General features: G+C 48.2%; 1 protein-coding gene across 1 annotated transcript in view; it reads left to right on the top strand.

Moving 5' to 3' along the window:
- The window catches only part of neurl1aa (neuralized E3 ubiquitin protein ligase 1Aa), an 82338-nt gene extending 61373 nt beyond the window's left edge, over positions 1-20965 (top strand). The window contains exons 4-6 of the mRNA XM_056280924.1: positions 3972-4715; positions 19557-19706; positions 20724-20965. Of these exons, the coding sequence (XP_056136899.1) occupies positions 3972-4715; positions 19557-19706; positions 20724-20965 (1136 nt within the window). The remainder of the gene's footprint in view (positions 1-3971; positions 4716-19556; positions 19707-20723) is intronic.
- Positions 20966-21186: the final 221 nt, after the last annotated feature.

Here is a 21186-nt window from a genome sequence, read left to right as displayed (position 1 = left end):
TCATATGTCCTCATATATGCGTAGTATGAAATAGTCCCAGGTTGCCTTGGCACTAAACTAACCATCACTAAAACAAGTTTAAACCAAATGAAGATTAACAGAAAAACCTAGCTAAAAACCGACAGCTTTTTTAGGGTGACAAATGACAAATAATAACCTGTTTTACTGCATAACAGTCACAGTAGCATCTGCTTGCTGAAAGGCCTTTTGTGGCATTTTGTGGATTTTGCCGAAGGTTTTGTGTCTTTCAGATGTGGGGCGGAGGGCATGGGCATGTAAGAGGCTTTGCTAGCCTGTTTTTGGCGCTGCGGCGTGCAGTTGTTGGTGAGCGTGTAGCCTCAGAGCTCTGGTAATTGAGGCTAAGAGGTTTATCAGGAGTCAGGGCTCTGGCTCATGGAGCAGGCCCTCAGAGTCAGGCCAGATAGAGGGGGCCCGGAGGCGAGCAGGCTGGGCGAGCCACTCCAGTGAAGGTCCTCAATCAGTTAGTGTCCAGTCGCTGTCTTTCATCCTTTTCCTCCCCACACACACTCGCCTACCTAGTCCACTTCACTCTGTCTTGCCCACTTTTTCATCCTCATCGGAGGTCACTCGGGGTCAAGTGTGACTGTCCTCCTTCTGGGTGCCTCTGGGTCCTCAGGTGGGTGTAGAGCCCGATCCTGGAGCCGCATAATGAGAGGATGCCTGCACGTGACAGCTTTTTACGGGGAGTGGCTGATGCACCTGCAGCCACCACACGGTCCTTGGCAGGGGGTGGCCAGAGTCCAACGGCAGGGAGCACCGAGACGATTGGGGACCACCCTCTGCTGCAGCCTTCATCCACCTTCACTGCCATTGTGACCTGGAGACGTCGTCCACCGGTTTCACCGTTGAGGTCTTTGTTGGATCGCGCTTCATCTGGAACCTCCCCCTTGACCCGCCCGCCTCGGGTGAGGACGGCATAGCTCTTGATAATTGGTGCACGCAAGCTTCTCCACCACTGACGCCACAAACATGCCAGGAAAATGCCCCACACAGCATAACAGAGCCCCTGGACCCCCGCTCACTCTAGGGGTCCAGCAGGTCAGTTCTGTATGTGCAGGGATCCTGCAAGAACCGACTTGGCAGTGTCTAACCGTGATGTAATGGAGGGCAGTGGAGAGTCCAGTGGTAGAGAAAAGGAAGCGAGGGGCGTCTGGGTAGCGCAGGGGTCTAGTCCATTGCCTACCAACACGAGGATCGCCGGTTCGAATCCCACTGTTGCCTCCGACTTGGTCGGGCGTGCCTGCAGACACAATTGGCCGTGTCTGCGGGTGGGAAGCCGGATGTGCCCTGGTCGCTGCAGTAGCGCCTCCTCTGGTCGGTCGGGGCACCATTTCTCACGTGCCCTGGTGAAACTCCTCAATGTCAGGTGAAACTCCTCAATGTCAGGTGAAAAGAAGCGGCCGGCGACTCCACATGTATCGGAGGAGGCATGTGGTAGTCTGCGGCCCTCGGCAGAGGGGGCGGAGCAGCTCGGAGGAGTGTGGTAATTGGCCAAGTACAATTGGCGAGTGAAATGGGGGTGGGGGGGGTGAGAAAAAGCTAAAATGTTGTGTGTGTGTGTGCACCCCCCCCCTGTCAGCAACATACCTACATCCCACCACCCTGCCCACTAATAAGGACATTTCAAGGAGAATCACTGCAAGTGGTACAACAGTTAAGGGTGGCAGACTTATTTGACCTCTGTCGTAAGGTCAGAGTTGGGGAGCAGGGGGGAATTTAGAGGCGTCGTTTTCAGCCTCCTCCATCATTCTGGGCAAGGAGGACTGACTGTACAGGCAATCTGGGTAGTAGTTCTAGTCAGGCTTTCCCTTCTCACAGGTGGAGTCTCAGTAGTGTGTGTGTTTGTGTGTGTGTGTGTGTGTGTGTGTGTGTAGCCTCTCCCTACAGTCTTGCGTCCCGCGCATGTCTCTACAATAATTAGATATCTGCAAACGCCACGCCTCCTTTCATACCAGTAGCAAGAGCAGCACAGACCGGTCAGCCAAAACATTAAAACCACTGACAGGTAGGAGAATAACATGGATCATGTCGCTACAATGGCGCCTGCCAAGGGGTGGCATACACCAGGCAGCAAGAGACTCGTCAGTTCTTCAAGTTGCTGTGTTGGAAGCAGGAAAAAACAGGCAAGCATAAGGATCTGAATAACTGACAAGGGCCGAACTGTGATGCTTTGACAGGGTCAGCGGGGCTTGTGGGGGTTTCCCGGTACGCGGTGGTCAGCACCTACCAAAAGTGGTCCGGTGAAGGATAACTGGTGAACCGGCGACAGGGTCATGGGCGCCCAACCCTCACTGATATGCGTGGGGAGTGAAGGCTATAGCCTGTCTGGTCCGATCCCACAAGAGCTAGCTCACGTTACTGAAAAGGGGGCTGCGTAGCTGCAGACCGGTTGGAGCGCCCACGATGACCCCCGTCCACCACCGAAAGTGCCTGCAATGGGCACGTGAGCATCAGAACTGGGCCGTGGAGCAATGCAAGAAGGTGGCCTGGTCTGTTTACCTGGGGACGGGGTGGCACCAGGGTGCACTCTGGGAAGAAGGCAAGCGGGAGGAGGCAGAGTGATGCTCTATAATAATAATATTACACTTTGGTTATATCGCACCTCTCTAAACAGCGTCACAATGTGCCTTACACAACGGGATGAAATAATGCACATGGTCAAGGTGAAGCAACAACATACAATAGAGATATAGGACCGGATGCCAGATCCGCTCCACCGAACAAGGGGAAACACGTGCCAGGGGAAAGCCACGAGAGCATAGTTAAAACGAAGAGAATTAGAGCCAATAAAACCAGGATCATGATGAAAACAATTAAAATAAGGTGATGGGCGTCCGGGTAGAGTAGCGGTCTATTTCGCTGCCTTCCAACACGGGGATCGGTGGTTCGAATCCCCGTGTTGCCCCCGCCTTGGTCGGGCGTCCTTTCAGACACAATCGGCCGTGTCTGCGAGTGGGAAGCCGGATGTGGGTACGTGTCCTGGTCGCCGCATTAGCGCCTCCTCTGGTCGGCAGAGGAGGCGCCTGTTCGGGGGGGGGGGTAGCGTGATCCTCCCACGCGCTACTTCCCCCTGGTGAAACTCCTGACTGTCAGGTGAAAAGAAGCGGCTGGCGACTCCACATGTATCGGAGGAGGCATGTGGTAGTCTGCAGCCCTCCCAGGATCGGCAGAGGGGGTGGAGCAGAGACCGGGACGGCTCGGTGGCCAAGTACAACTGGGGAGGGAAAGGGGGGTAAATAACTAAAATAAGGTGATGAAAGAAAAATATACAAATGTAAAATTATAAAAGATACATAAACAATAAAAAAAGATATTGTTCTGCTGGGAAGCCTTGGGTCCTGGCACTCATGCGGATGTTACTTCTGACACGCAGACCAAGTGCGCCCCTTCAGGGCAGCCGTATTCCCTGACGGCAGCGGCCTCGGGTGGTTTTAATGTTTTGGCTGATCGGTGTAGCGTGACACTCACACCCACCCTTGGATTTCTTTCTTTCTTTTAAAAAAAAAAAAAAACAATTTGTTCTTCCTTGATTGGTACCATGAAGCACGTGGCATATGGAATAAGCTGATTCAGCACCACACAGATATTAGAGCAACCAATTGCAGCTGCCATCTTTAACGGGGTTCTTCGTCTCTATACGAGCCCTGTGACGCTCTCCTCTGCGGTGGGGCAGTGTAATTAGAAGTGCACCACATTATATACAGCTCATAAACAGTTAAATTGATCTCTTTTTTTACGGTTGCCTTGGACTCTGACTAGCTTGTGGATTCTGCCTTCATCCGAACTGTAATCCCGTCATCTGTGATTTAGTTTACTGCACACTTTATGGTCACTGGCTGACAAGGAAATTGCAGCCTGACGTAAATGCAGCAGTGGATCTGCTATTTTTAACCTCTGTCCTTTTTTTCCCCTCCTACCACCCTTTTCCCCCCCTTCTTTCCCGCCTCCAGACAGCGAGATTGTTCCCCCCGACTGCCTGCGTCCGCGCTCCTTCACCACAGTGCGCTCCTCCTCTCTGCGCCACGAAGTCGACGACTCCCGCCTGTCCATCAGCTTGTGTGACCTTAATCTGCAGCAAGGGGACGGAGGCCCCGCCCATAGCCATGCCCACCGCCACACCCTCCATCTGGCCTCGGCCTCCTCCTCTTCCTCGTGCCCCATCCCGCAAAACTCCCTCAACTCCCAGCAGTCCTCCCTGCTGCCCTCAACTCTGGAGAGCGACCTCCGCTTCCACCAGCTTCGCGGCACCCACATCAAAACTTTGGACGAGCAGACGGTGGCCCGCTCTGAGCACGTGCGTGCCGAGCACACCCGCGAGGAGCGCACCTTGGTCTTCACAGACCGGCCGCTGCACACCGCTGAGACCGTCTTCATCAAAGTTACAAAGTCCAGCCCAGCACGCTCAGGCTCGCTGTCCTACGGCGTGACCTCCTGCGACCCGGCAATGCTCCGGCCCAGCGACCTGCCCTACAACCCAGAGGCTCTGGTGGATCGGAAAGAGTTCTGGGCGGTGTGTCGGGTGCCCACCCCTCTCCAGAACAGCGACATCCTGGGCTTCTTGGTCAACCAGGAGGGCGAGGTCATCCTCAGCCACAATGGCACTAATGTCGGCATGCAGGTGTGTGTGGACAACTCCCGTCCCCTCTGGATGTTCTTTGGTCTACATGGGGCCGTCACTCAGCTAAGGATCCTGGGTGAGTCAACAGAACATCTCACACAGCCGCAGTAGTCAGTGCATAAGTGTCCCAAATGGTGTCATACGTGCCTTATTGCTTTGCTAACTTGCTTTACTGTGTGGTTACCGCCACTGGAGAAGTTTTTGATAGCAGGAATAATAATCTGTACAGCTCTGTCATCAATCGCAAGTCACAAACCTGCCGATTCAAAGGTCCAGATGTAATTTGGCACCGTTAGACCGTTGCTGCAATCTTTAAATTCGCGGCTGGATTCACTGGCTTCCTGCAGTTGTGCGCTATGTGTTAAGTGTTGAGTCCAGTGAAACCAGCAGTACACAACTATAACTATGACTACCCCAAAGGAAACTTAAGGCAAACGCCATGACCAAAAACGTAGGTCTACGCCGGAGTTGAGATTTAGGCGAAGGAGTTTTGTGCTTTGTTCGGTGCAGCGCTAAGCGGATGTGCTCAGGTAGAAGGCCGTGTGGAAATACATCAGAAGGATGAGCAAGAACGGCTGATAATCTCACAACCAAGTTCAGTGAATCAGAATCAGAAATACTTTATTCATTCCCGAGGGGAAATTGGGTAAAAACGGGAAAAACAGGAAGCAAGCAAGCAAGGTAGCGAGAGAGCTCTGGGAGGGAGAGCTGTGAGCTGCACGCAGTGCGGTGAACGTAATTTTCCTATGGGGGAAATATAGGAAAATACTGTTGCTCTTTACCATATATAGGTAAAGAGCATTTACCCAAGGCCAGCATATTGCCCTCTCCCAGGGAGCAGGCAGGTGTGATGGGTGGCATCAGTGCCTCTGCAGGGACCATCAAAAGAGGGAGACAGCTCTGCAGGAAGGTACCATTACACATGTCAATCTGCACAACTCAGAGATCTGCCTGAAGATAGTTGGCTGAATTCTCATCAGTTACACCGCCACTCAAAAAAGCACACAGACTTGTGCTAATTAGATATGTGGCAAAGTATGGCTGAGCTTTGACGAGCAGGGGACAACTTTTCTTCAACCCCTATTGGTACCTGCGTCAAGGGGATGATGTTGACCTCCTGACACAGAACCATTTAGGTTGTCCAACATGTCATTTGTTTGTCTGTGGAGGACTAGCCCTCTCTAAAGTTGTGCTGGTTCTCCTGCAATGACAGCACGGAAAAAAGGGATGATGAGTTAAAAGAGGTTAAAGGTGAACAACCATGTCTTCAACAAGACATGGAAGAGAAAAAAAAACATGGAAAGGAAGAAAAGAGAACGAGATAGAGTTCAAGCATTGAAAAACTCGGGGTTGCTCTGAATACCAGCAAAAGGCTGAAACTGATCAAATGGTCTACCCCTGCATTTTGACTTTTTGATCGTATACTCTTATCAGTTACACCAATGTTTAAATAATGCAAGGCCGTAAGGTCGTAACACCCAAATAAGACACTGGCATGTCCGTCTGTGCCAGTTAGATGAAAATCCGTTATAAGCAACTGCTGTTGTCCAGCCTGACCTGCTTAACTTAACAGGATGGAAGCCATGGCCACCACGTCAATACTACTCACACTAGTAGGATGCAATTAATCCAACAAAGGTTGTGTTTCAATGTTTCGTTTTGTTTTAGTTAATTGTCTATATTTTGGGGTTGGCCGTGGTACCCTTATTGCCAAGCTGTGTTTGCTAGGTTTTGTGTCATTACACACAGAGATCAGCCGACGCGCCATTAAAAGTAAACTGAAAGCTGCTCGGGTAACAGCTTTGCCAAACAGACCACCTTGTGTCACTTGCCTGCAGTTCTAACAATCATTTACTGAAACCCATGAGCTTCAGCAGGCCCATATCAACGGGAACAGTAGCGAGAACCAGGAAAAGGATCTGTGGCACGTCTCCTTATCTGTGGAGCGATCTAGGAACTGCCAACTACCCCCTGCTAGAGCATCCTTCAACTTTACATTGCAGTTACTTTGATAAAGTTTGTGTCCTCTAACTGATGGTTTGCACTGTTTTCCATCTTTTTCTGTGTGGGCCCCAATGGAAGTCAGAATTTACTTTGCTTAAAAAAAACTTGAAACTTTAGGAATACCACTTTACTGGACATCTAGCTAGCTCAGTTCTTCAACGCAAAGGCATCATAGATGAGTTCACCGTCATGGTAAGAAATGGGTTGATAAATCTCAGTTTAGTTGAGAGCCCTTGAACAGATTTTCCCCAGAAATCTCATACACTTGCCGACCGGCCTGATGTGAAGGAGCCAGCTGAGGTGGTTCAGGCATCTGATTAGGACGCCTCCTGGGTGCCTTCCTTTGGAGATTTATTCTGATTATGGCATGAAACCATGCTTGGTTAGAAAGTATTCCCCCCCCCCCTTCTTCTCTTGAAAAGTGGTTACACACTGTCCAACCTTGCTTACAATGCCACCAAATAACTGATTCAGAGTGCAAGATATCCTCACCTGGTACATGGAAGGACACTTGCCAGCAGGTGACATGATGTGACATTATGTCTTTCAAATTCAGAGACAATCTAAAATGAATATAAATGGTGCCGCTTGCTGCACACAGCATTTAGTCTAGGACTTTTATATATCTCAAATGCTGTTTATTTGTCAATATCTCAGAGAGACTGTGTGCAGCAGATGGTCAGTTAATACACTACTTCTACTTTTGGCTGTTCCCGTTAGGGGTCGCCACAGCGGATCATCTATTTCCATTTCTTCCTGTCCTCTGCATCTTCCTCTGTCAGACCAGCCACCTGCATGTCCTCCCTCACCACATCCATAAACCTCCTCTTTGGCCTTCCTCTTTTCCTCTTCCCTGGCAGCTTCATATTCAGCATCCTTCTCCCAATATACCCAGCATCTCTCCTCCAACCATGTCCAAACCATCTCAATCTTGCCTCTCTTGCTTTGTCTCCGAACCGTCCAACCTGAGCTGTCCCTCTAATATACTCGTTCCTAATCCTGTCCTTCTTCGTTACTCCCAATGAAAATCTTAGCATCTTCAACTCTGCCACCTCCAGCTCCACCTCCACCTCCTGACTTTTCGTCAGTGCCACTGTCTCCAAACCATATAACATAGCTGGTCTCACAACCATCTTGTAAACCTTCCCTTCAACTCTTGCTGGTACCCTTCTGTCTCCTCCACCTGCACCCTACTCTCGCTACAGATCACAATGTCATCCGCAAACATCATAGTCCACGGAGACTCCTGCCTGATCTCGCCCATCAACCTGTCCATCACCATTGCAAACAAGGTGGTGGATCAGTTAATCAACATGCAAATAGTCCAACTTTGACTTCTATGTGATCAAATGAATTATTGGTCTTTCACTGTGGGAAAGGCTAGTTTTGATTATCTCTGGTGTCTACTGTAAAGGTTAAAAAAAAAACATATCACATTTAGAAAAAAAATGTCTCATACTCAATGGAAATCAAAGATGTCACTATAAAAATTAGGACACCTAAATATCCAAAACCTGAAAACAATACTGAAACTGTATAGCAGTACCACTGAAGAGTAACAATAGAAAAGTGGTACCCTGTGAATGGTGGGCTCATTTTGTAGTGCTTGCCTGAACGTCCCCGAGGAGTGGTAATAGTAATAGTTGCAGTAGTGTAAGATTATCCATCTCCGAACTGGATTTGTCCCTTACTCTAAGTCTCATTGATAACGACTATCACAGAAACTGCATTTATGTACTGAATAACCTTGTAGGTCTATCAGTAATATGTGTACATCACTATGCTAGGTAGAGGAGCCTACCCTAGTTTCAGATCTGAGGAAGAAAAACGGTACATTATGTGGGTGGTTGAATTTGATGGAGACAGTAAGTGACAGAATCAGTGCACATAATGTAACCCCACTGTTCCATACTAGGCTCTTCATGGCAGCTCGACTACTGCCATTCTCTTCGGCGAAGGAAGCATGAACTATATTTAACAGGCAGAATGCGACTCACGACGTTTCCTCGATTCATGAAATACAGTGACGTCACTGTACGATGACACGGAAACAGAGCTCACGGTGGGCCAGTTAAAAGAGCGAGGGTGTGGAATGGGGGGGGATGCAGATCTGACGGACTGTACACCTTGTAGCTTGTAAATACACAACTTGTGTGTGACCCTCTCTCTCTCTGTGTTATGAATGCCATTCAAATATCGGCACATTCTCACTCAAGTGAACTACCTCACCCCCACATTCACATACACATACACATACATCCCCACATACACATGCTTTCCGCTTCCGGTCAGGGAAGATGGTGGTGCAAATTCACGTTTGCGGCGGCCTCACCCAGTACCGTCCATGCAGTGTCTTTGTCCACGTCTGCGTTTAAGTTTTGTCTTCGTTTGATGGCTGGGAGAGCTGGCGCTGGATTGGCTAGGAGAGCTTGATCTGCTGCGTCCTGTGGGCCCACGGACCACAGCCCTGCCTGGAGCTGTGCCCAAAGAGGAAACACCGAGGGCGGTCTGACAGGATGCAGAAGCGGGGCAGGCTAAGCTAGCTGCTAGCCCATGCAGACCGGCAGTTCCGACAGTCATCCTGGTGTTCACTCTCCTGGACAGTGATTTTTTTTCCTGTTTTTTATTTTGGATATATGTGTTAGTATGTGTGTTCTTGGGGTTTTTGTAGTGGTTTTTTTTATTTATTTCTGATTTTCCCCTTTTTCTCCCAATTTAGTGGCCGATCGATCCCCTATTTTAGTTCAAACGCCCACCCTTGTACTGCATGTGTTCACCAACTGCATCTCTCCGGCCGGAGAGATGTGTCGGAAAAAGCAGTGGTTCGGCCTGGAGTCGCCTCGCCACTTCCGTGACAAGGCGACTCCGGGCCGAACCACTGCTTTTTCCCACACACACAGAGACGCATCCATGTGACGAACACAAGCCGACTCCGCCCCCCTCCCGAAGACAGCAGTGCCAATTATTGCTGCTTCATCGGGTCCGGCCATAGTCGGATCTGACGAGACCGGGGCGTGAACCCCAGTTCCCAGTGGGCAACTGCATCGACACAAAGCCGACGCTTAGACCGCTACACCACCGCGGCAGCAGACCCTGGGATGTGTGTTTTTGTCTTCGTGTTGCACTGCTGTGGGCTGGGGGAAACGGCCTTTGGTTTCATTTCAAATGAAACGACAAATAAAGTGGTCCAGACTCCTGATACACCCCCACATTCCCATACACACACACAGCAGCTGCTATTCAGCTCGTATCTCCTCTTCCTACGTCTCCTCTCATGACCTCCTCTCTTTTCTCCTCACCTTTCACATTTTATGCTCCACTGCTTTCCATTAAACATTAGTCTGTTGCTTTTTTGCCTTTCTTCATTCTGTAACCCTGCCTAGCTTATTCCTCCCTTTCTACCTTTGCATATTGCATGTGTCTGGCCAACACACAGCAGCCGCCATCAGTGACTGAGTCACGACTAAGTGTCCAAAAACAATCGCTGTCCAGGAGAACAAACGCCAGCCAGGATGAGTGTCGGAAGTGCTGGTCTGCATGGGCTAGCAGCTGGCATAGCCTACCCCGCTTCTGCGCCCTGTCAGACCGCCCTCGGTGTTTCCCCTTTGGGTGCAGCTCTGGTCAGGAGCGTGGTCCTTGGGCCCATAGGATGCAGTAGACCAGGCTCCCTCAGCCGATCCAACACCAGCTCTCCCAGCCAGACACCTTTGACACACCTCCCCGCACTCCACACGACAACACTAAAAACACAGTCAAGGCTAGGCGAGGCCTCCGCCAGACCGCCCTCTGTGTCATCAGAACTGGTGGTCTGCATAGGCTAGCAGTTAGCCTAGCCTGCCCCACTTCTGCGTCCTGTCAGACCGCCCTCGGGCGCAGCTCCAGGCAGGGCTGTGGTCCCTGGGCCCACAGGACGCAGCAGACAAAGCTGTCCCAGCCGATCCAGCGCCAGCTCTCCCAGCCATCAAATGAAGACAAACTTAAATGCAGACGTGGACAAAAACACTGCATGGACGGTACTGGGTGAGGCCGCCGCAAACGTGAACTCGCGCCGCCATCTTCCCACAAGAGCAGCAAATGACACCATCATGCACCAATGCAGATCCATTTTGTCTGCCAGTATATATGTATGTGGGTACTTATACATGCATGTTTGTGCGTATACATGCATAAATAGATGAATATATCTATTTATCAGCCTGCTTGTCTGCTCGTATCTGTCACTGAAACTCTCCTACTCATGCATATATTCTGTTTAAATCCAAACGTCTACACACACACACACCTAATAAAATCAAGATATACGTAAAAGACAAACTCTTAACATTTCATGCAGCCTCCCAAGGGATGACCTTTAACCCCAACCCCCATGGATTCTGCTCTTCACTCACTAGCCTGAGCCCACAACAACCCCTGAAAGATAGCTTTTATCATGCAGGTATTGGTTTTGAACAAATTTGAACAGTTTCTATAAGAGATCTTGAAGTTGGTGTTTCACCAAGAAAACAAACGATTATCGTTAGCGGGGGTCTTCTGTCGTCTTTGTTCTTCCGTCATCTGCCCCATTGTGTCAGTGTGTAAACACGTGGTCTGGATACGAACACCCGGGGTCTCATGTATCAATCGTTACTATGGGCAAATTTGTGCGTACACCCCCATGGGATTTTTTTGGCCCTGAAGTTTGTCTCGGAGACAACTGTAGAACCCGGGTCACCCCTGAATTTAGACACCGATTGGCCAACGCCGATGTCTTCGCAGGCCTGGGTGATTGCTCATTGCAAGATCATGCTTTGTCGCTACCTGTCAGACGCTCTTGAGGGCTAAAAAATCCCATGGGTGTGTACGCACAAATATGCCCATAGTAACAATTGATTCATGAGGTCTATGGAGATCTTCCATCGCCCCTCATAGTCGTAGTCGAAGTGGGAAGGTGACTCACGTTTGCGGCGGCCTGACCCAGGGCCGATTATGCAGTGTCTCTGTCCCGTCACAGTGTCTCTGTCCACGTCCGCCTCTGCGCCCAAGTTTGTGTCATCGTGTGAAGGTTTTCATTTTGATCGTCGGTTTCGCTTGGCTAGGAGAGGTGGCGCTGGATCGGCGGAGAGAGCTCGGCCCGCTGCGTCCTGTGGGCTCGAGGAGGAGGCAGCCGGGACAGGCTAAGCTAACTGCTAGCCCACGGCCCTGCCCGGGAGGAAACACCGAGGCGGTCTGGAGGCCGTAGCGTCGACTGTGCGGTGTTTTCGTCCGCGTCTGGGTTTGTGTTATCGTGCGGAGTGCGGGGGAGGTGTGTCGAGGGTGTGTGGCTGGGAGAGCTGGCGTTGGATCGGCCGGGGGAGCCCGGTCTGCTGCGTCCGATGGGGCCAGAGACCACGGCCCTGCCTGGAGCTGCGCGTGAGGGGGAAACATCCGGGGCGGTCTGACAGGAGGCGGAAGCGGGGCAGGCTAAGCTAACCGCTAGCCCAGACCGGTGGTTCCCACAGTCATCCTGGCTGGCGTTGGTTCTCCTGTATGTGTTTTTGTCTTTTGTGTTGCACCGCTGTGGGCTGGGGGGGAGCCTGAATTCGGTTCTTTCGTGTGTGCCGTACATGAGAGGAAGTGACAAATATCTTGTTCCTGATTCCTGATGTTTTATTCTAGAGGCCAAAACCCGTCTTCTCACATCTGAAGCCCGTCCAGGAACCGGGTCTTCCACTCCTGCTCTTAGGATACTATGTCCACACACACACACACACACACACACACACACACACACACACACACACACACACACACACACACACACACACACACACACACACACACAGCCCTAGTGTCAGATGTTCTGCATACATTCCACTGCAGATGGTTTTTTAGAGGTGACCCCCTTGTAGTGGGCGCCCTCGTTCAATGGTGTGGATGGATTGATTGACTGATGGATGGGTGGATGAAGTGATGGATGCATGGCTAGGAAAAAAAGGGGAGGGGGAGAAATGTGCGCCAGAGATAGAAGCAGGGCTGGAGTGTGCCTCACAGCTGTTCACACGGGTCCGGTTAATCTGGTGATGAACAGGCGGGATCAGGGCCGGGCTTCACGGATCCCCGCTCAGCTGTCCCGCATGGAGGGGAGCCGCCTGCCTCGGGGATTAACACACACACACACACAGGGCAGAGGGAAGGAGGAATGAGGGAGGGGCATGGAGAGAACCAGGCTTCAGGTCCACGAGGGATGCGCTCATGCCAGTGCTCGCGGTCACGCTTGCAGACCAACTGTGAACCTAAAATAAGAAATAGAAGAAGAAGAAGAAGAAGAAAACTAACCAGCCTCGCTTTCTGCCTTTCTTCGGCTCGTTCTGCGCCATCAAACCCTCGGTCGTCTCCAGCAGAACTGTTACCGTACCCTTCTCTGCTGACCACCCATTGTATTTGAAATATCTGACGACCATTTTGGCAATTTTACACATATCACTGCTATCGTTAATGTTATGTCTCGTCTCCGTATTGAATGTCCTGTGTGTGTGTCCTGTGTGCGTGTGTGTGCGTGTGTGTGTGTGTGTGTGTGCTGTATTGCTGCTGTTTTCTTGACAATGTCTCAATATTACCTGTCTAAATAAAGATTGAATAACATTTTAAAGCATCCAGGCAACCACCCTGTGATGGCAGAGTGAAAAGTGGTCATCTGTGTCCCAGCACTTTTGTATCACTACGGACCCAACAGCACCAAAACAAATAAGTTAAAAAAACAAAACAAAACATTATGACGGGGACTTTCTGAAGGCATAGACTTTGAATAAGGTGGGTTTTTTGTAAACTTGATGGGCTTTGTGCTGCCTCGCCTTCACAGATTAGCACAATGTTATGGGTTAACATCGGGTTAATATTAGTTAAACATCTCTTACTTTTTCTACATTAATTACCACAATTCCACATGGAGTCACTTAAATACTGGACAGCCACTGAGCTGTAAAGTGTGCTGGATTCCTCACATGCCACGTCATGTTACGTCATGTTATAATCATGTTACATCTTGTTATAATCATGTTATAATCATACTACATCATGTTACATAATGTTAGCATGTTACGTCATGTTAAAACCGTGTTATAAGCATGTTACAGCTTGTTATAATCATGTTATAATCATGTTACATCATGTTATAATCATGTTACATCATGTAATATCATGTTATAATTATATTACATTCTGTTACACCATGTTATGATAATGTTACATCATGTTAGCATATTACGTCATGTTAAAATCATGTTATAATCATATGACATCATATTACATCGTGTTAGGATGTTACACCATGTTACAATCATGTTACAATCATGTTACATCATGTTAGCATGTTACGTCAAGTTATAAACATGCTACATCATGTTACACCATGTTACAATTATGTTATATCATGTTCTAAACATGTTATAATCATGTTTAATCATGTGATAATCATGTTACATCATGTTAAAATCATATATCATGTTACATCATGTTGTAATCGTGTTACATCATGTTAAAATCGTGTTACGTCATTTTACATCATGGTAACATGTCACGTCATGTTATAATCATGTTACATCATGTTATAATCATATATCATGTTACATCATGTTGTAATCATGTTACATCATGTTAAAATCGTGTTACGTCATGTTACATCATGGTAACATGTCGCGTCATGTTATAATCATGCTACATCATGTTATATCATATATCATGTTACATCATGTTGTAATCATGTTACATCATGTTATAATCGTGTTACATCATGTTACATCATGTTGTAGTCATGTTACATCATGTTGTAGTCATGTTACATCATGTTATAATCGTGTTACATCATGTTACATCATGTTGTAGTCATGTTACATCATGTTGTAGTCATGTTACATCATGTTGTAATCATGTTACATCATGTTATAATCGTGTTACATCATGTTGTAGTCATGTTGTATCCATGTTACATCGTGTTGTAGTCATGTTATATCATGTTATAATCATGTTACAATCATGTTATACTGGGCAGCTGGAAATCATGCACGCCGAGACTAGCAAGCGCTCGGGATCACCAGGGTAACCACTGGCATGCAAACATTAAAAGTCGTGAGGCTTAACCTTTCTCCTAAAGCACAACACACACCTTTATATAGAACACTTCAGAGTCGTCAGGGTGAACATTGCACCGAGATGCTGTAGGAGTCAGCCTGGCCTGAGCCCTATAAAATAACTATAAAATAACTATAACTAATGTTCAGCCAGGGAAGAAAGACACGGCTCATCATTTAAAAGCAAAATGTTGGACTCTCCAAGTTCTGGCAGATTTGTCAGCATTGCTGTGGCAGGCTGTGGCTGTAAGAACAGAGAGGGAACTCGCAGGGGGCACATTAAAGGATACTCTCATTCTTTTTACACCCCCGGGTCTTATTTCATAGCTTTTTGCTATTGTGCAAATCAGGTATGATATCATTTTACTGACCAGCTTCATTCGGAGATCTTGGATATACAGGAGCTCCACTGTACTCAGCTTCACCAAAGTGTCTTATGGGAAATCCAACACCAGTGTCGGCCACAATGGAGCTGGTGAGTAAGGTGATCTTGTACCTGATATGCATGAGGGTACAAACTATGAAAACAAGACCCAGCTTGTAAAAAAATAACAGATTTTTTTCTTTAAGGTCACGCCATGAAAGGGGCTTCCAGCACCAATCATTACTATTGGGATGTAATGTTAACTACATATTCTATTGTTCTCAAATTGTGCTAAAGACCCACAATGCACAGAGGCCAAAATGATCTGCGGCATATCTCCTGCCACCGGTAGGGGGCGCTAATTTAGGAAACGCTCCTGTGGGTCGTATTAGAGGGCAAACGACCCATGTGGTCGTATGGGTTGCAGGACTTGTAACTAGAATATGAGAAAGAAAGTGCAGCATTATTTTCGTTTTTTACATTTTTTACACAGACATTTGGAGATTGTAGTTGGTGTCACGTGGTTATTGGGTGCATTTAAATGCCATTAGGGCTTCAGGGCAGGATACGGCGGTCCGGTGGGGGGGGGGGCTACCCTAGACACGCCAGACATCCCCCGCTGCTGGCTGGTCCATATAAACAAAACCATGGCCGACCTCTGCCATGGGCATCCATCACACCGGCTGGGGGGGCAGATGGAAAATGGGGGGAAGGGGGGGCAATCCGGCACGCTTTAACGGCGTAGAGCTGTCAGCGTGACGTCATCGGTCGGTGTTGGTGGTGATGAGGTCACGTCAGGTGACTCATACTTCACATTCTCCCTGCCAACTGGCCAAGAAGGCAGACGCGCCGTAAAGCCCAGCCGTCGGTGGAGCGCGCCGCAGCATCTGTTTCCTCATCCTGAAATAAGGCGGGTTCAAGGGTCAAGGCGCGCCATGCCCGCCCGCCCGCCCGCCCGGCGTCCGATGTGCGGTTGTTTGTGTGCTATTTTCCCACGGCGAGTGGGAGGCGGGACCACTGAAGTGAGCTCGTTTACGGTGAGACGCATCCGAGGGCTTCGTGGAAATTCTTTGTGAACGATCGCGAGCTCCTCTGGAAGACAGCTAATTTGCATGTTAATTAGGCAGTGAATAGCGATGACGGTCACCCCGTGCAGCAATTTAAAGATGTCCGAGTGTGCAACAACGGCACGTGTCTGACACGCTTCGCCGTTTTGTCGAGCGTTACAAACATGAACAGAGGAGGTCTGAAAACACCGAGACGCTCTTTCAGGATCCCCACCAGCACCAGCACCAGCACCAGCACCAGCATTCTGGCTGGGGTGCACCACACACACACACACACACACACACACACACACACATACAGTCACATGCACACCTACACACACCACACGCGCACAAACTAACACACACACACACACCACAGTCCCACACACACACATACACACACACCACAGTCACACACTTACACACATTCAGTCACACACATACCTACACACACACTTACACACATTCAGTCACACACATACCTACACACACACACATACCTACACACACACCTACACACACACATAGTCACACACACACACCTACACACACACACATAGTCACACACACACACCTACACGCACCACAGTCACAGAAACACAGCAAGGCAAACAGTTTATCTCATTGAATTAACGATCGAGTTTAATTAATTAATTAATTACGTAATTAGTTACATTAACAATTGTGTTCATATGGAAGAGAAACAAATTGGTCATCCTCTCACCAGATATTAAGCAAAACACAACATCATAAATCAATTAAAACTCCTAGAGAATATAACAAACTTGATTTGTTTCTCCGTGCGAGTAGTCATGAATAAACCTCCATCCTTGCCTGAATGACCTTCTTCGATTAGAGATTCATCCATCCTGGCTGTCCCACATTTAATTCCAAGAAACGGGGCATTAAAATACATCCCTCATTCTCTGACAAGGGGCTTTTCTCCTGTCACCAGGTCTACATTATATTTACTCACCGTTTTTCTAGTACAACCCAAAAACATTTACCAGGTCAAGACATTCAACACCAGTGATGTGACTGACTGGGGCAGTCCTGCATCACTGAGACTTTTAAACACATCGCCTGTCTTCTTAAACATAGCTCCAGTCCTCTAAAACACATCACCAGTCCTCTAAAACACACCACCAGTCCTCTAAAACACACCACCAGTCCTCTAAAACACATCTCCAGTCCCCTAAAACACATCACCAGTCCTCTAAAACACACCACCAGTCCTCTAAAATACACCACCAGTCCTCTAAAACACATCTCCAGTCTTCTAAAACACATCTCCAGTCTTCTACAACACATCTCCAGTCTTCTAAAACACATCTCCAGTCTTCTAAAACACACCACCAGTCCTCTAAAACACATCACCAGTCCTCTAAAACACACCACCAGTCCTCTAAAACACATCACCAGTCCTCTAAAACACACCACCAGTCCTCTAAAATACACCACCAGTCCTCTAAAACACATCTCCAGTCTTCTAAAACACATCTCCAGTCTTCTAAAACACATCTCCAGTCTTCTACAACACATCTCCAGTCTTCTAAAACACATCTCCAGTCTTCTACAACACATCACCAGTCCTCTAAAATACACCACCAGTCCTCTAAAATACACCACCAGTCCTCTAAAACACATCTCCAGTCTTCTAAAACACATCTCCAGTCTTCTAAAACACATCTCCAGTCTTCTACAACACATCTCCAGTCTTCTAAAACACATCTCCAGTCTTCTACAACACATCTCCAGTCTTCTAAAACACACCTCCAGTCTTCTACAACACATCTCCAGTCTTCTACAACACATCTCCAGTCTTCTAAAACACATCTCCAGTCTTCTACAACACATCTCCAGTCTTCTACAACACATCTTCAGTCTTCTTAAACACACCAGCAGTCTTCTAAAACTCATCTTCAGTCTTCTACAACACATCTCCAGTCTTCTACAACACATCTCCAGTCTTCTACAACACATCTCCAGTCTTCTACAACACATCTCCAGTCTTCTACAACACATCTCCAGTCTTCTACAACACATCTCCAGTCTTCTACAACACATCTCCAGTCTTCTACAACACATCTCCAGTCCTCTAAAACACATCACCAGTCCTCTAAAACACATCACCAGTCCTCTAAAACACATCACCAGTCTTCTAAAATACACCACCAGTCTTCTACAACACATCTCCAGTCTTCTACAACACATCTCCAGTCTTCTACAACACATCTCCAGTCTTCTACAACACATCTCCAGTCTTCTACAACACATCTCCAGTCCTCTAAAACACATCACCAGTCCTCTAAAACACATCACCAGTCCTCTAAAACACATCACCAGTCCTCTAAAAGACATCACCAGTCTTCTAAAATACACCACCAGTCTTCTACAACACATCTCCAGTCTTCTACAACACATCTCCAGTCTTCTACAACACATCTCCAGTCTTCTACAACACATCTCCAGTCTTCTACAACACATCTCCAGTCCTCTACAACACATCTCCAGTCCTCTAAAACACATCACCAGTCCTCTAAAAGACATCACCAGTCTTCTTAAACACACCACCCGTCTTCTTAAACACATATTCAGTCTCCTAAAACACATCTCCAGTCTTCCTAAACTCATCAACCATCTTCTAAAACACATCTCCAGTCTTCTAAAAGCTAAAACATGCTCTCGCATACAGAGAACCTGAATCAGCTATTTTCACAAATCAGCATAAAGGGAAGAGCTCTCCCTGACTGATGACTGTGTTTTACACCTGACGTGACGGCTCTCTCTCTCTCTCTCTCTCTCTCGCTGAGAGCCGAAAGACAACAGGTAAAGAAGCAGAACAGTACTGTGGAAAATGAGAAGAACCTTCAAAGATAAGAGAACAGCGATACGATGGGACAGAAGGGAGTCGGAATGCAAAGAAAAGGAAACATGATAAAAATGTCTTCAGCAATATCACTGAGACAAAATAAGAAATAATAATGTCTGTGAATGTTCTCATTCATCCAGGTCATGGTTATCCAAAGGAGTTGAATCAAGAGCAACTTGACTTGGTATATATCCGTGAAGACGTTTCGCCTCTCATCCAAGAGGCAGACTAGCTTGGTCTAGTCAGAAAGGCACGAACTGAGGAAGCCTCTTGGATGAGGGGCGAAACGTCTTCACGGATATATACCAAGTCCAGTTACACTCGATTCAACTCCTTTGGATAAGAAATAATAATAAATAAGACAAAGCAGAGTCACATAATATATATATGTATATATATATATATATATATATATATATATATAGTGTGTGATATGTGTCAGTAATCAGTGAACATACAGGGTAGTAATGGTTTACCCTGTAAACGAGTAGTTTGGGTCATATCAACCTAAACCTATTACTATCCATGCCTCTGCACCCAACAGGTTCGACCCATCTGGCAGAACCGAGGGCCCCATCCAGCCCCAGCTCGCCCTCCTCCTCCCCTCACACCTCCACCGCCCTGGGCAGCGGCGTCTCCGACACGGTGCTGAACGGAGGGCTGTGCACTGCTGCCCCCTGCAGCTCCACAGGGGGTAGGTACAGCAAGATGCCCCGCTAGCTTGTCACAATCGCAGGGAATCACTCACGCCACAGGAGTGTGATTAGGACTTGCAGGGGGAAGGGGAGCAGATGTAAGCCTGTGGTTGTTAGGAACACAGGCTGGCCTTTTTGTTAGGTCTCATCCAGCTGCTGCCACAGCTGGATGTGGACAAGGAAATTTCATGTTTGGCACGTGCAATTATGTAACACAACTCCATTACGTAAACTGACAATGGGTCCCGTTCAAATGATGTGTGTTTGAACGTGCTGCGAGAGGCACATGTTGGCCACGTAAACTGCTAGTGATGATATGCCTTTCAGCATACCGGTTTGAACTGAGACATTCATCATTCTTACTATTGTACACACTGTTGGCGAAGGATACAGCCAAACGACATGTGTCTTCACTCCACTGGTGTTTTTGCCCTTTAAAAGGGAAAAATAGGTCTGAGTGACGTAGCCAGTTTGAATCCCTGTGTTACCCCCGGCTTGGTCGAGCGTCCCTACCCTACGGATGTGGGTATGTGTCCTGGTTGCTGTACTAGTGCCTCCTCTGGCCAGTCGGGGCGCCTGTTCGATGGGGAGGGGGAACTGGGGGGAATAGTGTGATCCTCCCACGCGCTACGTCCCCCTGGTGAAACTCCTCACTGTCAGGTGAAAAGAAGCGGCTGGTGACTCCACATGTGTTGGAGGAGGCATGTGGTAGTCTGCAGCCCCCCACCCCCAACCCCGGATTGGCAGAGGGGGTGGAGCGGCTGGGACCGCTCAGCTTGGAAGAGTGGGGCAATTGGCCGAGTACAATTGGGGAGAAAAAGGGGGAAAAAATAAAACAACAAAGGGAAAATAGTTTTACTGTATATATCTATCAACGTACACATTTTGTGAATTGAGTACGAGTGAGCACCTGTTCAGTTGATGAAGGTTGACGTGACATCCATGCTTAAACCTGACTGTCACATTCTCTCTTTTCCCCACCTTTTTTTATATGACTATGACAATTTACCCCCCAGGGACAACCCCCAGTTCACCCATCAGCCTACCCAAGTCCCCTACCTTCCCATCGGGCCGTGGGGCATGGCCCGACGAGTGCTCCATCTGCTACGAGAACATGGTGGACACGGTCATCTACGCCTGTGGACACATGTGTCTGTGTTACACCTGCGGCCTCAGACTAAAGAGGATGTCCAACGCCTGCTGTCCGATCTGCAGGAGGCAGATCAAAGACATCATCAAAACCTACCGCAGCACGTAAGGATGGGGCAAACAAGGAGACACGAGACTTACAGAAGCCCTGGGTGAGGGGTGACATCCTGGGAACGGTGAAGGCTGGGAGTCAGGGAGAGAAAGTTGTAATTTCAGGGAATGCAAATACTGCTACTTGAACTCAAGTGTGATCTAAGAGAAACAAAACAAAACAAATTGTTGGCAGGTTGTCTTGCACAACATGTTCCTGTGTCAGTACCATTTTACTGC

This window comes from Lampris incognitus, chromosome 5 (assembly GCF_029633865.1).
Source record: "Lampris incognitus isolate fLamInc1 chromosome 5, fLamInc1.hap2, whole genome shotgun sequence".
Classification (NCBI taxonomy): Eukaryota; Metazoa; Chordata; class Actinopteri; order Lampriformes; family Lampridae; genus Lampris; species Lampris incognitus.
This window is presented reverse-complemented; position numbering and strand designations above follow the sequence as displayed.